At 62.8% G+C, this 634-nt stretch overlaps 1 protein-coding gene across 1 annotated transcript in view; it reads left to right on the forward strand.

Annotated features, from left to right (window-relative positions):
• Positions 1–5: 5 nt before the first annotated feature.
• Positions 6–634, forward strand: part of WTIP (WT1 interacting protein) — a gene marked incomplete at its 5' end in the record, with an annotated part of 23,855 nt that continues 23,226 nt past the window's right edge. The window contains one exon of the mRNA XM_014585405.2: positions 6–102. Within this exon, the coding sequence (XP_014440891.1) occupies positions 6–102 (97 nt within the window). The remainder of the gene's footprint in view (positions 103–634) is intronic.

Here is a 634-nt window from a genome sequence, read left to right on the forward strand (position 1 = left end):
GGGGCGGGGAGGGTGGCCGGAGCGCGGCCGAGAGGCGGCTGGAGGCGCTCACTCGAGAGCTGGAGCGGGCGCTGGAGGCGCGCACAGCGCGGGACTACTTCGGTGAGCGAGCTCGGCCGCAGCGACCTTCGCGCGCCTGCGGGGATCCGAGGGTCGCGACCGCCTTCAGTGAGCGGTTCGCTCAGCGGAGCAGAGCTCGGGGCGGTGGCAGAGGGGCGGGATGAGAAAGGCGCGTCTCCTGGGAGTGAAGGGAGCTGGAGACGGTTTGTGAACCGCCAGGTGTGAGTTTATTTGCAACAGCGGTTCACCTCTGGTCTTGCAGAACGGGTTCTTGCAAAGTGAGGTGATGCTCGATGGCTAACTTAGGGAAAAAGGCTTACAGGCGGAATAAGCCATTTTCTGATACTTCTCAACCCTTGGCACTTGCCTCTGCTCATCCTAACTTGGTGCGGAAGGGACTCCCGTCCAGCACTGTGGGGTTATGCACATAAACGCAGAGGTGGGGGTGACCCAGGTTCCACCGAACCCGGTTGCCTGACTGAGGCTTTGGTGAGAGATAAGAGTGCGAGGAAGAGGAAGAGTCCACCATAGTGGGGGAGGGCCCAGCGGGTGACACAGGGCTGCCCTCCCTGGG

This window comes from Tupaia chinensis, unplaced genomic scaffold, assembly GCF_000334495.1.
Source record: "Tupaia chinensis unplaced genomic scaffold, TupChi_1.0 Scaffold149922_1, whole genome shotgun sequence".
NCBI lineage: Eukaryota > Metazoa > Chordata > Mammalia > Scandentia > Tupaiidae > Tupaia > Tupaia belangeri.